Consider the following 15,946-nt stretch of genomic DNA (forward strand, 5'->3'; position numbering starts at 1 on the left):
TTTGTGCTGATGTACACACACACAAAGTAATAATATATGTTTGTGCTGATGTACACACACACAAAGTAATAATATATGTTTGTGCTGATGTACACACACAAAGTAATAATATATGTTGGTGCTGATGTATACACACACAAAGTAATAATATATGTTGGTGCTGATGTACACACACACAAAGTAATAATATATGTTGGTGCTGATGTACACACACAAAGTAATAATATATGTTGGTGCTGATGTACACACACACAAAGTAATAATATATGTTGGTGCTGATGTACACACACAAAGTAATAATATATGTTGGTGCTGATGTACACACACACAAAGTAATAATATATGTTGGTGCTGATGTACACACACAAAGTAATAATATATGTTGGTGCTGATGTATACACACACAAAGTAATAATATATGTTGGTGCTGATGTATACACACACAAAGTAATAATATATGTTGGTGCTGATGTATACACACACAAAGTAATAATATATGTTGGTGCTGATGTATACACACACAAAGTAATAATATATGTTTGTGCTGATGTACACACACAAAGTAATAATATATGTTGGTGCTGATGTATACACACACAAAGTAATAATATATGTTGGTGCTGATGTACACACACACAAAGTAATAATATATGTTTGTGCTGATGTATACACACACAAAGTAATAATATATGTTGGTGCTGATGTACACACACAAAGTAATAATATATGTTGGTGCTGATGTACACACACAAAGTAATAATATATGTTGGTGCTGATGTATACACACACAAAGTAATAATATATGTTGGTGCTGATGTATACACACACAAAGTAATAATATATGTTTGTGCTGATGTATACACACACAAAGTAATAATATATGTTTGTGCTGATGTACACACACACACAAAGTAATAATATATGTTTGTGCTGATGTATACACACACAAAGTAATAATATATGTTGGTGCTGATGTACACACACACAAAGTAATAATATATGTTTGTGCTGATGTACACACACACACAAAGTAATAATATATGTTTGTGCTGATGTATACACACACACAAAGTAATAATATATGTTTGTGCTGATGTATACACACACAAAGTAATAATATATGTTTGTGCTGATGTATACACACACAAAGTAATAATATATGTTTGTGCTGATGTACACACACACAAAGTAATAATATATGTTTGTGCTGATGTATACACACACAAAGTAATAATATATGTTTGTGCTGATGTATACACACACAAAGTAATAATATATGTTGGTGCTGATGTATACACACACAAAGTAATAATATATGTTGGTGCTGATGTATACACACACAAAGTAATAATATATGTTTGTGCTGATGTACACACACACAAAGTAATAATATATGTTTGTGCTGATGTACACACACACAAAGTAATAATATATGTTTGTGCTGATGTATACACACACAAAGTAATAATATATGTTGGTGCTGATGTACACACACACAAAGTAATAATATATGTTTGTGCTGATGTACACACACACACAAAGTAATAATATATGTTTGTGCTGATGTACACACACACAAAGTAATAATATATGTTGGTGCTGATGTACACACACACAAAGTAATAATATATGTTTGTGCTGATGTACACACACACAAAGTAATAATATATGTTTGTGCTGATGTACACACACAAAGTAATAATATATGTTGGTGCTGATGTACACACACACAAAGTAATAATATATGTTGGTGCTGATGTACACACACAAAGTAATAATATATGTTGGTGCTGATGTATACACACACAAAGTAATAATATATGTTGGTGCTGATGTACACACAAAGTAATAATATATGTTGGTGCTGATGTATACACACACAAAGTAATAATATATGTTGGTGCTGATGTACACACAAAGTAATAATATATGTTGGTGCTGATGTATACACACACAAAGTAATAATATATGTTGGTGCTGATGTATACACACACAAAGTAATAATATATGTTGGTGCTGATGTACACACAAAGTAATAATATATGTTGGTGCTGATGTATACACACACAAAGTAATAATATACGTTTGTGCTGATGTATACACACACAAAGTAATAATATATGTTTGTGCTGATGTATACACACACAAAGTAATAATATATATCTGTGCTGATGTATACACACACAAAGTAATAATATATGTTGGTGCTGATGTATACACACACAAAGTAATAATATATGTTGGTGCTGATGTACACACACACAAAGTAATAATATATGTTGGTGCTGATGTACACACACACAAAGTAATAATATATGTTGGTGCTGATGTATACACACACAAAGTAATAATATATGTTGGTGCTGATGTATACACACAAAGTAATAATATATGTTTGTGCTGATGTACACACACACAAAGTAATAATATATGTTGGTGCTGATGTACACACACACAAAGTAATAATATATGTTGGTGCTGATGTACACACACACAAAGTAATAATATATGTTGGTGCTGATGTATACACACACAAAGTAATAATATATGTTGGTGCTGATGTATACACACAAAGTAATAATATATGTTTATGCTGATGTACACAAACACAAAGTAATAATATATGTTGGTGCTGATGTACACACACACAAAGTAATAATATATGTTGGTGCTGATGTACACACACACAAAGTAATAATATATGTTGGTGCTGATGTACACACAAAAACAAATGAATGGATTATATTTTGATTCCGTAGGGATCAGGCGGCACATGCAATGTAAGAGCTGCAGTTTTGCTGCTTTCAAGTACAAATACGTGACAACCACAACATTGGGAGTGTCAAAATGGCAAAGACCTTCTAATATCGAAGACAAGATGTTTTCAGGCCCTTCCTGTGAGGACTTTAAAGAAAGATGGTCAGCCCTTTTTAAACCCAACCAGGTACAAAATACAGCTGAATGAAAATGGTAAATGTAGGTCCATTTAAAAAAAATATTCATTTAAATATTTTGTGTTATCTTGACCTAATATTCTAATCTACAATTGTATATGCATTACAGATTAGTCTGAACATTCTCACTCTGCACATGCCTTGGGAGGAGTTTCCCAACAGCATTCTGTCTCTCAGATCACCCGTTGTCCTTATCTGTTCAGAAGATGTTTTCTCTCTCTCTCTCTCTCTCTCTCTCTCTCTCTCTCTCTCTCTCTCTCTCTCTCTCTCTCTCTCTCTCTCTCTCTCTCTCTCTCTCTCTCTCTCTCTCTCTCTCTCTCTCTCTCTCTCTCTCTCTCTCTGATTAAGGAAGGGTTCAGAAGAATTGCAACTGTTGCTCTGGAACACCTTCACAATAGTATATAGGTTATACTGAATGTATTTAGTTGCCGGTATTAAATGCAAATAGTTGTATAAGATCATATTACAATGCGACACCATCCAGGAAAGAAGAGACGGTGTGATCCGTGCTCTGATCATATACCTCGACGAGAGGGTTGAAGACCTTATTACAGAACACAAGGTAAAGGTTTTTATTTTTGTATCCTTATCTAGCTCTAAATGAGGTATCTTCCTTTGTTTCCCTCTCCCCCTCATGTGGCACAGTTAACGTAATAGCCTAGCCTGTTATTTCTTAATTGTTTCACTCAGGTTGCTAACGACACCGTGATCCGAGAGGACCTCGTTCAGCAGGTGATGAAGGTGTTCACTGTGAAGGATCTGCACCAGAATATAGAGCATGGGATCTGCATCGAAGGAGCAGAGGTCCTGTCTGGTATTTGTGGTGTTACGCAGTCACGTACCTTGTATATGGGCCTCATCTATGACTTGAATCTAAGGTACCCCAAAGAACTGAAAGATACCTTTGAGGTGTTCCAAAAAGTATTCTTGGAATTTGGTGATCTCAGGACCTCCCTACGGGTCCAAGCTCTAAAGATGAAGTTACTTGTTTTCAGAGATGTCTAAAGATATCTATGAGAACTCTCAAAGGGCCACTCACCAACTGTAGTCTAAACCCTACTCAGTAAGCTGAAAGGCTAGTTGCTAGGTGGTATAGGAACTACAGTTTACATGATGCTTTTTGTCAGGTGAAGTCATAAGAGACATTGTCAATTCATGTTTAAAAAACAGCTTTGTTTTAAAATTTACTCCATATGCACTTGTGGATTTCTGAGAATATTTGTAGTCAGGTGCAAGATATCTGGATGTAACTTTAGGAGGCAAGGTGGAGTTATACCCAGAATGCTTATACCTGTCAAAATAATATTGAATGAGGTTGTATTTGAGCTAAAGTTCATATTGTGCTTTGTGTGAAGTCTATTAAGATAAATCCTTCATTTACGTTTCTGTTAAAACATCGCTATGTTGTTAAGGGGCACACAGGACACCAGAGAATTCTTGCCAAACTCTACAAGATGTGAGGTCAAAGTGCTAATCCCAAACGATCACCTAAACTTCATGCAGTTGTGAAGATCTGAACATATTCGTAGTCAGGTGCAAGCTATCTGGATGTAACTTTACCTAAGGAGGCAAGGTGGATTTATAGTCAGAATGATTAAAGATGACAAAGTAATGAGCTCTCCACAAATGCTTAAGGAGTAGGGTATAAGAGGCAATTGATGTTTGAAGAAAACCTTTATTCAAAATAAATGTGTTGAAGTTTGAAGCTGAACACTGTTGTTTCTTTTAGCATATTCCCTTGTATAGAAATTCCATTTTTAGTCCATTTTCCCAAGTCTTTTGAGGTAACTATTTGCATCAGCTTCTTAAGTATATTTGTGAGTATATATATTTGAGTAGTAAGATTAAATACATTTTACGAACCCGAGTATCATAAGTAACTGAGCCAAATAATTTGTAGATAAAACATAGAATATCAATTACGATACGGAGTAAATTCAGCAAATTAACCTTACAATGTTAGTTCTGTAACTGATTACATTATGTATATCAAACGTATAACATTAGTTCTGGGACTTGAAGGACAAACAAACAAAAAAATGTTCTGAATGTGATAAAATTAAGTTGAATGAAAGGAATTATTGAGATCCTGTTAGTTGTTTGCACTTAATATATTTGAGTTTGTGATGCACTAAAAGTGAAGTATATTATACTTAAATGATCCTCCTTTTTGGATTTACTTAAAAGGCTGATGCAAATAGTTACCAAAAAATGTTTAAGTAAAAGGGGCACAATATTTTTTACAGTGTACTGATTGCAACTGTGCTGTTCATGCAAAGAGGGAGAAGGTGTGTGTGTGTGTGTGTGTGTGTGTGTGTGTGTGTGTGTGTGTGTGTGTGTGTGTGTGTGTGTGTGTGTGTGTGTGTGTGTGTGTGTGTGTGTGTGTGTGTGTGTGTGTGTGTGTGTGTGTGTGTGTGTGTGTGTGTGTGTGTGTGTGTGTGTGTGTGTGTGTGTGTGTGAGAGAGAGTGCCTGTTTCCAAGCAAGCTCCAAGGCGACAACGTCAGTCTCATTTTATGAAAGAAATTTTTTATTTAGTGATTTATAAACAAAACACATTACCACTGTATCCATTTAGGTCAAATAAAATAAAAAACAGAAAGAAATTAAATGTCACTACTTCACCGTCACAGTAGATGAGCAGGTGTACAAAAAAGGTTTCACAACAGATCTGTACTGATCAGTAGGCCAGGACAGCGCCACCATTGGTCACCATCATACGCTGATAAAAGAATGACAGCGTGAACGCTCACTAAACACAAGCATACACTACATATACAATTTTTACATAGGAATTGTCTTCTTTTTTCGTGTTTATTTTTTTTCATTTTTTTCTGTTGAAAGGGAAGAGATAGCTCATCACAGGATCATACATATTTCAGTTACAATATTACAGTGTTAGTTAGATCATCATGTCAAAGCCGGACACAAAACGTTTTTTGTTGTTGTTGTTGTTGCTTGTTCTCAAAAACGAAAATCTTATTTCCATTAAACAAAATGAACAGAGTTGAGATCAAGGGCATCACACAACAGCATTTACAAATATCGAAAAGGTTTAGTTAACGTCATACAACACCACTGTCTTGTGGAGTGCGGAGGGTGTAATATGTAGAAGATGCATGACAGAGACGGTACATACACATATCTCCTGTGGGAGTCATAAAGTAAAATTATAATACGAAACAATAAAATCAAAGCCATCTATTTCTATATATATATATATATATTGTATCTCTATATTGTTTGAGTTTCCTTTGAGACGAACATGCAGCAGCCGCTTTAGTGGAGTGACGTCATATTGAGCCGCAAAACCTGGAGGGAGGGGGGTGGAGCGTTGCAACAACATACAGGCAGGGGAACGGGGAACCAATCGAAGCAGGGCTGATTACAAAACCTCCCGAGAGGGGATTGATGGGATAGAGATGTGGGGTGGGAATCCTTAGATGCCCTTATTTATTCATTAATAATGTCATAATTAGCAGTATACACTGCATTTATTAATGCACAGGCCACATATATAAAAAGCAAGTCTAACTCTACATTTATCGTGTACATAAAAGCCAATGGATGACCTACTGTTTTGATTCACCAATCATAATCAATCAATTTCGGGATATATGTGTACCCAGGAACATGGAGGATAAGCCTAGCTCTCAGATCCATGTCCCAGACATCCACCCCATCCCTGTCCCCATCCCACCTCGTCCCCTCTCGCCAGTGACCACAAACAGGAATGAACAGTGTAGTATTCACAAGTTAAAAGCACTCAACCGTTTTGCACTTGGAGACAGCTGGCGTTATAGAACTCAGAATAATGGACCCCCGGTCCCGACTGGGTTCTTCAGGCCTCTTCCACATTACTCCATGCTGTTCCCAGCACACCACAATGTTCAGCCTTCCCAGTTCATCCTGAAAGAACATGGGGCTAGAAGGGGAGTCCACGGCCAGAGAAAAGAGAAAGGCCGAAGGCAAGGGGGGTGGGACAAGCAGAAGCGCTGCAGATCAGTTAAAGCTAACTAAACAGAGTAGGAAATCGAGGGTCTTCTCCAAGAACAAATAGAAAGTGAAAAAGTTTCACAAATTCATCATCATCATCATGTGAAGAAGCAGTCTGTGGTTGGTGTAAGGGTGGGGATGAGAATCTGTGTGGGCAGGGGCAGGGAGTGGAAAGGGCGGGGTGGGGATGTGGAGGATGGGGGATCAGGTTGGATATCAGGTAAGTGATGGTTGCTACCAAACATTCAGAGCAGAAAGCCTCAGGCTTTTGCTGAGTGGCAGGGGGAGAGTAGAAGAGATCATCTTTAGCTAGAGACGCTCCTGCTATTTTACAAGGTTCCAACGGAGCTCAGATCAACAAGCTGGATCACAGGCCAACTCAACTGGACTCTTCTCTCTTTCGTTCTCAGGAGACTCTGAAGAGTGTTCCTCCTTTCTCTCCATCCCTCGTTCTATCTGTTTGCATTGGGCGAGAGAAGGATCTCGTCGTCCCAAAAGAGAGTAGTGAGCGAACCCATCAGGAGTAACTGCAGGGGATGCTGCTGTGCCAACCCTGAGAGAGTAGATCTACTGTACACATGGGCGAGAGAAGGATCTCGTCGTCCCAAAAGAGAGTAGTGAGCGAACCCATCAGGAGTAACTGCAGGGGATGCTGCTGTGCCAACCCTGAGAGAGTAGATCTACTGTACACATGTGTACTGCTTAGGAAAAAGCTTGCGTTCTGTACAGCTTGTACAGTATTAAACACAATGTCGTTTTCTTGGCTGCTCCTGTATTTTTTTTAATTTTTTTGACCTCTCTCCAGTTCTCAGGTGTTCTCAGTGTCCGGGTTGTTACAGCGAGTGTGTGTCAGCGTGTATGTGTTTCGTCCTTGACGGACATGTTTTCCTTGCCGTCACAGGGAACACTGACAGCTAGAGAGCGCGATAGAAAGCCGCAGCAGCAGCAGTGCCGTGTTAGATTTTAGCCTTTAGCCTTTAGCCTTTAGCCTCAGCAACTCTCTCCCGAGCTATTTACAAGTGTGAGTGTCCAGCTCTTAAATCACCAACATTTAACTCGTCTTCTGTTGTGTAGTCTTCAGTTTACTTTCTTCTCGTCATTTCCTTCTTTTTTTTGTTGCTCTCTTTCCGAGGCACAGAGCTGTTTTCTTCTGGCTGTTGGATTTTCTTTTCCTCTCAAAGAGAGAGAATTCTACAACATGGTGGGAAGGGGTAAGACAGAGGTGCCAACGTATCCGTGGGTGGGAGGGTGAAAAGCAGAGGGTGAGGGGAGACCGTGGCTCTCGTCCCCTCGCTGAGAAGAGTAGGGAGGGAATTGTTTGGCTCAAGGTGTATAGGCACCTGGGGGCATGGTGGAACATTTATTCATCTGTTTTTTTTTCTCATCAAGGGATGATTAATCAATTACCCCAGTAAGAGGTTTTTGAGGCGACAGTAATCTACAATAATCTTGGTAAAGCCCGATTTTTACCAGAGAGATTTGGGCTTTTATCTTTGTTGCAGGGGTGGGTATAGAGCAGACTGCAGCAGACTTCGTCTGCCTGTCTGTGTTACTGAGCCAGAGATTATGAAGTAGAATTGGGAATCTCTTTTCACCTGTGGTCTAAAATAATTGTATTTTTGTTTCCCGGTGGACTTTGGTTGGTACCTCTGTTTCAACAGCTCCCCTTCCTTCTCTCCTCCTCCTCCTCCTCCTCCTCCTCCTCCTCCTCTACTCATCGTCATCCTTCCCCTTATCCTTCTTATCCTTCTTCTCCTTCTTCTTCTTCTTCTTCTTCTTGGCCTCCTCCTTCTTTCCGAAGCTGATGAAGTCGCTCTTGTCGTCCTCTCCTCCCTGCTGGCGGATAGAGATGATGGCGGGCGATCCAGGGATGATGAAGGCTTCGGGGGGGACCTCGCCGGGCTTCAGATGCTGGGGGGGACCTCCGGGACCGCCGGCGCCATAGCGGAAGTGCCAGCTGTTACTGTCCACTCCGGCTCCCATGGGTGGGGACACCTCTCCACCCTCAGCATCTAGAGACAGAGACAGAGAACAACGAAGGGTTATTAATGTTGTACTGGAATCATCTCTCTCACAACCATTTTCATCAATATTGTCTATATAGAGGGGTTGTAAGATGGTTGTAAACAACAATGTAATTGGTACAACTGTCAATGTTGTCATTGGTGTCATAGTCTTGGACACTTTCTTGAAAAGACTTGGAAACCTCTGCCATGTCAGACTCTTCCCACATAGCATCCATTGGTGATGCCCCCGTAGCACACAGTCAACACCATGCTGAAGCGTCACCCACAGGAGTTCTCTGATCACCCTGACTCCCATTGTGATGTCACTAATCGGTCACTAATCCACAGAAACAGCCATAACACTAGTCAAAAGGAAGGGGTGGCGACTCAGAATGCAAGCATTCAAACGGTCCACTGATAAGCAGCACAGAATCAAAGAGTCCATTCTGTCGCCCCTCGCCACGGCTAGGGCCCTCGGTCGGCGCTGTGGGACAAGACATGAAGCGCTCCGTCACACAGGGAGAGGCGGGGAAAGGTCAGGGAATAAAGACATGGCATTTAAACGGGAAGTCAACAGGCCGTTTACACGCTGAGCGTTAGTTCTGGGAGATGACTGCGCTTTCAACTTCCATCACAGATCGCCACTGAAGCGCTAAGAAGAAAAAAGGTAAATGGAGATAGTGTCTGTTCAATAGAAGTGTTTACCTTATGTGTGTGTGTGCGTGTGCGTGTGCGTGTGCATGTGTCTGAGTAAGTAGCCCAAACAACGGCGACCTAAACCATCTCAAAAGCTCAGCATTTTACGTGGTCTCCAGTTAGTTAAAGAGTCTGTACTCAGTACTTTGAGAAAGGCAGGTGTGAAACAACCTCGATAAACTGTCAGCTCTCCCTCAGTCTCTCGACACACGTCAGGACTCACTGCAGCAGAGCAGAGTAGATCGACACCTGGCTCAGCTCTCAGCTCTCCCCTCCCAACCCGACCCCATCCAATCTGCCCAAGGAGAGAGAACGCATAAACAACACCCTTAAAAGGGTAGGGGCGCTATCATAAATAACTCCTCATTAAAGGGGATGGTAGAGGTGCCCGGTCAGTCAAACAGCCTGCTCACCGTGACTCTGCGTTCAAAAGGCGTGTGTGGGTTGATGAGCCGGAGTGCATGTAACAGAGCTCACACCCCACCCTGACAACCCAGGGATCCCGAGGGGACTGTTCTAACTACTCAGTCCCAGTACACACACAAACTGTGCGCACATACACACTCCACCAGCAAAACACACCCCACACCACTTTGCCTCATTCCTCACAGCTATGACCTAGTTGCGATACTTCCTTCACACATTAGACTTTTTATTTGTCCCTCTTGTTTTTGACTTCACCTCCAAAGGGGAGTTTAACAACACAGAGTTCATCCAAGCAGAAGGAACAGTGTCTGGAAGAGGGAGGACTGGCCTCATATAACACCCAGGGTATGGAAGGCCATCGCCCCAGTCCCTGTCCTCACCAACCTTGCCTCTATTGGAGAGTTAGGAGGACAAGCTCTGGTAGTACTTTCAGCTCAAATTCCCATGAACATAGTCTATCTGTCAAGAAAAAGCTAAAGACATCCTGAATACACAAACATATACGGGGGGGGGGCAACGTTTTTGAGTATGAAGCACCCCATGGGAAAGAGACCCATCATTTGGCACAGGGCAAGAGTTCAGTAGGTCGGTTGTGATCAGCCAGTACACGTCTCATTCAGCAGGTAGTGATTGAAGTGGCCAGGGGGAGGCATTGTTACACGGCTTCAAGGAACAAGAATAGCGGCACAAATGTAGTCTGCCTCAATAACAACCAAGCAGAGCTCAGGACGACAAGACGGAGCTAGATCACTGATCTATTCTAGCGCCACACTACTCCTCTCTTCTCCCGCTTCCTCTCTCAATTCAAAAGGAACCAAAATAGTTTTTTTGTTTGTTGCCAAAAACATTTCTAAGTACTATAAAAAGAAGTAGAGGGAATAAACAAAAACATTTCCTCTGGCAATTAGAGACCATTAAAAAAACGATAAAAACGATGGAATATGCAGATTTTTATGAAGCTCCTTATCCCCACTTTTTCTCTCCCATTCCCCTATCACCTCTTCTCTCCTTCCTTCCCTTCCTTCCTCCGCCTCCGTTCCCTAACTGACTCCTCTCTCTTTTCCTCCCTCTCTATTCCCCCCCCACCCTTTTTCCTTACCCGACTTTGCTCTCTCCTCTCCATCTCTCTCCCTCCCCTCTCTTTGCAGCCCTATTTCTCTCCCAGCCTCTCTCCTCCTACTCCCCCCTCTGTACTGGCCCGGGCTCTCTGCTGGAGCTGCTCAGAGTGATGGATTCTGGGAGTAAATCCAGGCTGGGCATCAGGAGAGTGTGATGTCCCCTGCACTGCACACACTCCTAATCTCTCTTATGGAGTCAAACACTGCAGCAAGCCTTTCTGGATGATGGGACGCCATCCTATTCCCACTCTCATAGATACAGATGCTACGTCCCAATCCTTTACCCTTCTGCCCTAAAGTGTGCACTTATTCACTTCCCTTCGTGGACTTAAAAGGAAATGAGTGGTGTAAGAATATGGCCACATCTGTCTCTAGCCAATGCCAGAAGGTAGAGATTTGGGACGCATGGGAAAGATTATAGGGAATATCCTCATTACCAGCAGCCATTTTGCCTACTCTGTAAGAGGGCACAGATTGGCCGATTGAAACGGACAAAGAGTTCCAGCAGTCACATAGTCTTCCTTTTTACTTCCCATTCAAGCCAGGAGTGTTATCTGACCTCCGCTGATTGTGACATCAGCGCAGTGAGATAGAGTCGGACACACGTACATTGACTTTTTAAAAACATTTTAGCCATTTATCAGACGCTCTTATCCACAGCACTTGCAGTTAGTGCATCCATCTTAAGATAGCTAGCTGAGACAACCACCTATCACAGGCCTAGTAAGTACACTTTCCCTCAATAAAGTAGCTATCAGCAAAGGGGGGAGTCAAATGGAAGTGTTGGTTCAGGATGATTTTTTATTTTCAGACAGAGGATGAGGATAAGAGGGAGAGAGGAGTAGGAGAGAGATACAATCTTTTCTCTCTCTCTCTCTCTCTGACATGGAGACAGTGGGAGAGTCTGTATCAATCTTGAGGGGTTACTGCCCTTATCTGACTCCCAGCCAACACTGTGATCCAATTCTGCTCTTTAAAAGGGATAAATGATAAAAGAGAGGAGGAATGAGAGGGGAAAGGGAAAGACAGCAATCTTAGAAAGTGGTAGGGTATTTACTCTAAAATGCATTTGCTCAGCTATGCTGTCCCTGGGTAATTTCCTGTCTAAAACAATGCAGGCAGATAAAGAGATACCCGTGCCCCTGATGCAAACATAAAGTCATAAACAAATAGGACCCCAGAGAGTGATGAGTCACTGCAGGGCTGGCTCCAGCCCTTTGGGGGCCCTAAGCTAGAGTTGGTTTTAAAGTTAATTTCCTGAAATTCTACACATTTTGCCATGGAGCGTAGTGAAAAGGTTGCAGGTTTATAACTCATTTTATGCAAGTTGTTTTTTTAGTTGCCATGGGGCGGAGAGAAAAATGAGCAATTTTACAACACGTTCCACACATTTTGCAATGACTTATGCCATGTTAAAATTATATCTGAGTGACAATTGCTAAAAAAAATTAATGGGGACCCCCTGGAGGTCATGACCCCTGGGCAAATGCCCTTCATGTCCGGTCGGTAATTCGGCCATGATTACTCAAGGTTTTGGTAGTTGGCAAGACTAATTTACCAATCTAAAAATGTTTAGTGAGTGACAGTTGAGTGACTGTCATTGAATGACAAAAGAAGAACTGCTGATGCACAACCAAATTTCAAAACTACACCTTGTGTATGCCATTAACAGTAAATGAAGACCGCGACTGAGTTCCACAAAGTGGGATTACAATTAAAGTAATTGTCATTCTTTTTGTGAACAATCAACACAAACTACTCTGTAAATGTCAAAGTGAAAAAAAATTATATATATATATTAATAAAAAATAATACAAGTAATAACTCAAATGTAGTCGTTACATAAATATTCAGCTGCTTTGAGAGCGATTACAGCTGTCTTTCAGGGAGGTCTCTAAAAGTTTGGTTTGCACAACTGGATTGCACAATATTTTCCCATTATTAAAAAAAATAATCTTCAAGCTCTGTCATGATGTTGGGGATCGTGGCTAGATTTCAGTAAAAACTGTAACTTGGAACATTCACAGGAACATTCACTGTCTTTTTGGTAAGCAAATCCAGTATAGATTTGGCCTTGTGTTGTTGGTTGTGGTCCTCTCCCAGTGTCTAGTGTAAATCAGACTGAAGCAGGTTCTCCTCTAGGATTTTGCCTGAACTTAGCTCCTTCCCGTTTGTTTTTATCCTAAAAAACTCCACAGTATTTGCCGATGACAAGCACACCCATAACATGATGCATCCACAACTATGCTTGAAAATAAGAAGACAGTTACCTAGTGATGTGTTGTGTTGGATTTGCCCCAAACATAACGTTTTGCATTTAAGAGAAAAAGTGTTTTCCTTTGCCGTGGTTTTGTTGCAGTATTACTTTAGTGCCTTGCTGCATACAAGATGAATGTTTTGGAATATTTGTATTCTGTATATTTGTATTCTTCTTTTCATGCTGTCATTTAGAACATGATTGTGATCTACCACAATGTTGTTGATCTATCCTCAGTTTTCTCCCATCACAGCCATTGAACTCTGTAGCTGTTTTAAAATCGCAAATGGCATCATGGTAAAATCTCTGAGCAGTTTCATTCCTGTCCTGCAGTCCAGTTGAATGTGTCTGGGTGGTTTTATACAATAATTATTAACTTGACCATGATTAAAGAGGTATTCATGGTCTGATTTGTTATTGTTACCCATCTACCAAACACGGCCCTGCTTTATGAGACGTTGGAAAAGCTCTCTGTAGTCGTCTTTGTAGTTGAATGTGTGCTTGAAATGCAATACTTGACCGAGGGGTCTTACAGATGTTGTATGGATGGATGGGGGACAGAGGAAGGGTTAGTCATTCAAAAATCACGTCAACCGCTAATATTTCACACAGAGTGAGTCCATGTAACTTATTATGTGATTTCGTAAGTCAAATTTGATCACATAACTAATTTAGGCTTTGCTAAACATATGGGGCTGAGTACTTATGCAACGACTCTATTTTAGTTATTTAATTTAATTTGTATTCATCTGTTTCCATCCACTTTGACATGACAGAGTATTTTGTATAGATTGTAAAAAATAAAATACAAATAAAACCACTTTTTAACACACAAAAATGTGAATAAATCCAAGAGGGCTGAATAGTTTTGCAAGGCACTGTATACTGTATATTCTTATGCCCGCAGCCGGCCCTGAGTCACTGTGATGGAAATCAGACAGATGCAGCAGGACCTGATAGGGCCGGGCAGAGGAGAGAAGCAGCATCACACCGGGTCAAAGACATTACAGCTGGGTAGAAGAGCCTTTTGATTGTCTCTGACATATCATGAACGAGTCAAAAGCCCCATGACTGGGTCCAGAGCCGGGCGGCCCTATACACTCACTACGCAAGTTGTGTAGGGCCCCGCAAATTACACAAGGGCCCCGCCTTCCCATTGTGTCAAAGCGGGTGTCAATGTTTACAACGTGGATGAGAGGATGAAGCGGAACTATCCTTCTGGTCATGAAAAAGAGAGGAAAAACACCATGAGAGTGAATTGCGGGAACAGCAATCAGGTAAACTTGTGTCCTCTCCCCTCCGAGTTGATGTCAGCAAATAACAGTAACGTTAAGTTGATGTGCAAACTTGCAGTGCATCTCTCTCTAGGCTGACTGTCTTGCTAACCTAGCTGGGCAGTGCATCTGTTGGTCTGTCTGTGTCTTGCTTGCCAGCCACTTCCAGGGCTGTGTTCTGTGACTTTGTGCCTGACAAAAGTGAGAGTGAAATACAACTATTCATTACGTTTGATAAACGGCAACGGGCAACGGGGTTTATAAACTGCAGCTCGGGAAAAGATAACAGCGTTGCGCGTCCTTTCCAGCAGCAACCTCTGTGGGGACCAGTCCAGACAATATATGGGAGGTGATGACACACCTCAGAGACACACAATTTTAAAACAAGACAATGATTATCTAGTCTCTCAGTCAAGGTTTAGTTACAACTCTGGACTAATGCAAGATGGAAAGCAATGGATTGACTGTCACGTTCGGACCTTAGTTCTGTTGTTATGTCTTTGTTTTCGTATGGTCAGGGCGTGAGTTGGGTGGGTTGTCTATGTTCTTTTTTCTATTGATTTGGGATTTCTGTGTTCGGCCTGGTATGGTTCTCAATCAGAGGCAGCTGTCAATCGTTGTCCCTGATTGAGAATCATACTTAGGGAGCCTGGTTTCACTTTTGAGTTGCGGGTGTTTGTTTTCCGTGTCAGTGTTTGGTCCACATGGTACTGTTTCCGTTTAGTTATTTGACGTTGTCGTTAATTATTTTTGTTTCACGTTTCTTATTAAAGACCAAGATGAACACTTACCACGCTGCGCATTGGTCCTCCGATATTTCCTACTACTCCTCCTCGTCAGAGGAGACAACCGTTACATTGACATTGACTATTGATTTATATATTACATTTAAAATGTTGATTAGCTAGGCATACTGGGCAATATGGATGTACATCTCTCAGTAAATAATAACCATCAAGTATTCAGCCAAGCCATAGTATAAATAATATTTAAAATGTGAAAATGTATCATTTCGAAATCTGGGCGAGACCGTTTGAATGGGCCTGATGCAGCTGATGAAATTAATAATAGTTTTGTTATCTATAATTTACAAGTGTTATGCTTAAATTTGTCGGTAGAGGAGATGCTGGATCATCAGCCAGTACAAGCACAGACTCAGTTGATCCACATCCAGCCTCAGCCAGTACTAACACAGACCCAGTACACCCGGGCTTCAGCAAA

General features: G+C 41.0%; 1 protein-coding gene across 26 annotated transcripts in view; it reads right to left on the reverse strand.

Annotated features, from left to right (window-relative positions):
• Window positions 1–5,464: 5,464 nt before the first annotated feature.
• LOC123993294 (protocadherin alpha-C2-like) overlaps window positions 5,465–15,946 on the reverse strand; it is a 228,089-nt gene continuing 217,607 nt past the window's right edge. For all 26 annotated transcript variants that reach the window (XM_046295286.1, XM_046295271.1, XM_046295290.1 and 23 more), the window contains one exon: window positions 5,465–8,960. In XM_046295286.1, the coding sequence (XP_046151242.1) occupies window positions 8,659–8,960 (302 nt within the window). In that variant the 3' untranslated portion in view covers window positions 5,465–8,658. The remainder of the gene's footprint in view (window positions 8,961–15,946) is intronic.

The sequence above is a fragment of the Oncorhynchus gorbuscha genome, linkage group LG13 (assembly GCF_021184085.1).
Source record: "Oncorhynchus gorbuscha isolate QuinsamMale2020 ecotype Even-year linkage group LG13, OgorEven_v1.0, whole genome shotgun sequence".
Lineage (NCBI taxonomy): Eukaryota > Metazoa > Chordata > Actinopteri > Salmoniformes > Salmonidae > Oncorhynchus > Oncorhynchus gorbuscha.